Below are 4,493 nucleotides of genomic sequence, written 5' to 3'. Positions count from 1 at the left end.
TCGTTTCGTCCGTAAAACGGCAACTGTAAAAATCAAGTGGCCCAATGACGGAGACGCCCATGAACACTGTAGCCGGCCCGAACAAACGCGTGCAAGCTGATGAAATCTAAGAAAAGATGCAAGCTGGTGCGTCTTTGTATGTCGGTACCGGGGCCCGGTTTCTCTCTGAATAATGTGCTCATCTACATTTTATGTAGGAGTAGTATTTGTATAGTGAGTGGGCATTTTTAAGTTTGGGAAGGCACCGCAATGTATTTGGTGTCATGAAAATGACCAATCGACAGGGATATGTCCTCCCAATCAAAACAAATAAATAAAATAAAAGACAAGGACATGTCCTTTGTATAATGTACAAGCACTGTATTCATTAGATTATACTAGTGAACAGTGATACAATAATGGTGCATCTTGCTCATAAGTCCATCGAGAAAATGCACTTGTGTATGCAACCTTGGCGTTCTTACTATTTCCATGGCTAATCCTTGCGTACGGCAAAGGCAAAAATCACCCCCTTTCCAAGGTCAGCCTCCATGGTCCCGTGTAATTCACCAAGTTGCTGATCAATACATGTACTAGAAGTTAAATTTCAGAGAGCTACCCCCGAGTGTTTGACCTTGATGAAATCCCTTTCTATATGACATGGTTGACACAGCATGTTTGACTATACCCCCACTGACATATTACCGTAAGTTTTTAACCTGCAATTTGCACACTAATTCAACAACATTGGTAAAAGATCAAGCAATGCAAGCATGCCAATTGCAAATGCTACCACTTACGTGTTTTTTTTTTTTTGCGAAAACCACCACGTACGCGTTGTTTAGATGCATGCGTGATGTACATAACCGCAACAAGACAAGGAGCCGACTGAGTTCCAGAAGCCAAATTACTCAAATACTATACGTACTTGAACGGTTTGCTTACCAGTAATAGTAATCAAAACACCAATGGCTCCGAGAAGGGGGAAAACACATAGAATATGAAGAGCTCGAGCCCATGAGGCCGGTTGTGCTGCTCGTTATAATATGAGATCACTTATAATATCGGCGGACCATGCCACCATATATGCGCCTGCTTTTGCTCGGCCACCCGATTAGCCACATAAGCACTCAAAGCAGCCAAGCTCTAGATTTGTTGCAACTTGAACCAGTTGCTTAACCACCTTTTTATTGTTCTCCTACAAGGATCGACCTCTTGTATATTGGCACTTCCCGGCTTTTAGCAGAACCTCCAGCTTTATTTAGTTCTTGTTCCATCATTGGTTTGTCCCTTTTCAGAAAGGGGCGATGGAGGATGAACACATCACCAGGGCATAAAATTTCTATGATTCTTGATGTCTTATTTTTTGTATTACCATATTAAATTAAGCGCTCCTTTTGTCACTATTCGTTCACATACTTTTTTTTCATTTAACGAGATTGCATCAGTACTAGCATGAAAGTACTAGGCCGAAAGCACTAACAATGCTGATCTCACTTTGCATTCGTTCATTAAACAAACACTCAAACAGTCTCCCTGTTGTCACCCAGCCCATGGCGGGCCCAGAAATCAAAATTTGCCAGGGCGACGAATAACAATGGAGCTAGATGATGCCGCGCCCGCTGGTCGATGTTCAAGGGAGGTACCATGCTCTGTTGCCGGAGACACGGGGCAGCCACCCCTGCTCGCCCTAATGGTGGATCGGCCACTGACCCTACCCATGCACAAAAAAGTAAAAGCGCGTACAATATAGTAATTAGTAACGCCTCACCACGTAGGATGAATTCGGGTTGGAATACTGAGAAATAAAATAAATGATTTTTATCTTCTCTTATATAAGAGATAATGTCATAATTAAGAAAACCTATAACATTTTTCTTAGTTGTACAATATGTCCTCTCTTAGCTACACATTCTTAGTTCAATTTAAATGACCCCATAATTTTATGAGCATGTAAACATTGATTGCTAGATATAATAATACTAAAAGTTAATCCATTATATAACATGTTCTTTTGTATTCTCTAAATGACATGGAATATAGATAAAAAAGGACAGTTTTATCAACCAATTTACATGCCCTAACGAGAATAAACCAAGATAGCTCCAAAACAATAACAACAACAGGGCTGCATGACTCCAAGCTGAAGATAGAAATAGCATGTCCCTTATTTTTAAGATCTTAGAGAAGAAATGGTGCGTTATTTGTAGGACGCGGCCAATCGCCAACATCAGAATGTACAGTGGGCTAACGGTCGAGCACATCAAATTAAAACTCGACTTATGTAGCGGGTTAATCAGTTCAGTTGGCCCACAACACTACTGAACCCATCTGCTCGAGGGCCATGGTACTATGGGAATATTAGCAAATTCAACATATTTCACTCAATTCCTCGGTAACAAGGATTCCACATTGTACCGCATCGTGCTAAAGGCTTGGGTCCCGCTGAAAGTAATTTTGCTTGGCTCCTCATCTATAAGAGGGGTATAAAGGTTGATAGCCCAGGTGTCCAAACTGTGGTTTATGCCCATATGCAAGCAAGTTCATGAGTACGAGGCTCACCTACCCTTTAGTTGCCATAACTCGATGCACATCTGGGGAATATGGATGAACGGGTTGGGGTCTTGAACTCCTACCATGTGAGGAACCCACACTGCCGTGAGAAAATTGGCAGTTAGCCATCATCACAAATGTGAGCCATTAGTGATCTATTTGGTTGCCATGCTAGTTTCTTGGTAGATTTTGGAATGAAGCACGATGCTCGGCCTTTCGCACCATCTCCACCTTGCCCGGGTGCCGTTGGAGAAAATTAATATCGAGATGGTTCTTTGAACGTTAAAAGAAATCAAACAACAATGCCCCCATACTCCAAATGATGGTTTAGCTACTTGTACTATTCACATATGTTTAAGAAAGGCACACATAGAATGTTGGTGCATTTTTTTTCTTATGCAAAGTTCACTTATACAATATATATTGTATATGTGTTACAAATGATTTCATGCTTTTATGTTTTTCATCAGTTTATAAACACACTAAATTATGTGCATGTGCATGGCATGTAATGTATTGTCTCCGCCATAGGGTAGGCGTACGTGCATCTAGGTGTTTGATATACGCAAAGAAAAAAAAAACTACTCCAACTATGCAGCCGTGCAGGATGTCAGGATCACGCCGGGATCCCGCACGAAACCGAGGGTCCAAAACGAAAAGCACACACTTCCCCTGCCATGCGCCCCTTTATATCCCGCGCTCCTCTCCCCGCCAAACTCCACCACCTCCTCCTTCCTCCCAAGTCCCAACGAACTCAGCAACAAGGAGGGAGCTAGACGAACACCAACCGAGCCAGGAAATGGAGGACTTCTACTACTTCCCCAGCTCCTTGGAGACCTCTGAAATTGTCCACAGAGGGTTCCTCCCCGTCGTGCACTCCTCCCCCCGCAACCGGAGCTCGCCGTCGCCGAGGCCCCGGCGCGGGTCCCGCGACGACGCCGGCGAGCTCGGCCACCACTACCTCGACGCCTGCTTCCGGTGCGGGCGGACAATCGCTGGAAACAAGGACATCTTCATGTACAGGTAAACATCTTACGCCGTCATGCTCTGGGTTTGACTGTGATGGTGGCATGTGCAAACGTGATTCTTTGCTGGCGCAGAGGCGACACCCCGTTCTGCAGCGAGGAGTGCCGGCAGCAGCAGATCGACACCGACGAGGCGGCGGAGAAGAGACCCAAGAAGTCCGCGGCCGCGACGACGACGGAGCAGCAGTCGCAGCGGCAGAGCTCGCACAGAGTGCCCATCTGGGCTCGGTAGAAGCATCCATCGATCGATCTATCAAATGGCCTACTATGCTCGATGCTACTCCATCCGTATAAACTTCAGGATTGTGGATGTATGCGGACCGACGTGACATGAGCAGCTTGAGGGAGCTGGTTATATTCCCTATTGGAATACAGTTCTTGGAGGCAAAAGAAGATGGTCTCGTCTGGAACGCTCACTATATGTGTGATTAACATGCTTTCTTCCTTGTGTGCGATCCCCATGTACTCCAAAATTTTGGCATGGAAGAAATAAGATCACCGAGGCAACCATCCATGGCGACTGTGTCCGGTCTGGTGTTGGAATACTATTATTTTTTAATTCACTTACTAGTCCGTGTCACATGCATGATGAATTTACAGGGAGACAGGTTTGCAACGAGTAACTGTACCACACCAAGTTACAAAATCCAACCATTATTCCCTCTCATGTGTCACCTTCATGTCCAGACTGGATTTCGTGTGTTTTTTTCACTCAACGAACATGCCGAAACTCATGGCCGTTGTATACGCACAGGAGGGCCGTATCATCTAGCCGTATTATTCGCATTATTCTACACTAACATATATATATATATATATATATATATATATATATATATATATATATATATATATAACCGTATTATTCATGCCCACTGCAGTGTTATCATTTTATTTTAATTTACTTTCTTGTGAATCATTGCAGTGTTTAAGCTA

The 4,493-nt window shown here is 43.9% G+C and overlaps 1 protein-coding gene across 1 annotated transcript; it reads left to right on the top strand.

Annotated features, from left to right (window-relative positions):
• Positions 1–3,256: 3,256 nt before the first annotated feature.
• Positions 3,257–4,071, top strand: LOC109762739 (uncharacterized). The gene is made up of 2 exons (XM_020321614.4): positions 3,257–3,555; positions 3,633–4,071. The coding sequence occupies exons 1-2, from the start codon at positions 3,332–3,334 to the stop codon at positions 3,787–3,789; spliced, it is 381 nt and encodes a 126-aa protein (XP_020177203.1). The 5' UTR covers positions 3,257–3,331; the 3' UTR covers positions 3,790–4,071.
• The last annotated feature ends 422 nt before the right edge of the window (positions 4,072–4,493 follow it).

The sequence above is a fragment of the Aegilops tauschii genome, chromosome 6 (genome assembly GCF_002575655.3).
Source record: "Aegilops tauschii subsp. strangulata cultivar AL8/78 chromosome 6, Aet v6.0, whole genome shotgun sequence".
Lineage (NCBI taxonomy): Eukaryota > Viridiplantae > Streptophyta > Magnoliopsida > Poales > Poaceae > Aegilops > Aegilops tauschii.
Note: the sequence above shows the minus strand (reverse complement) of the source record. Positions and strands in the feature narration are given on the sequence as shown.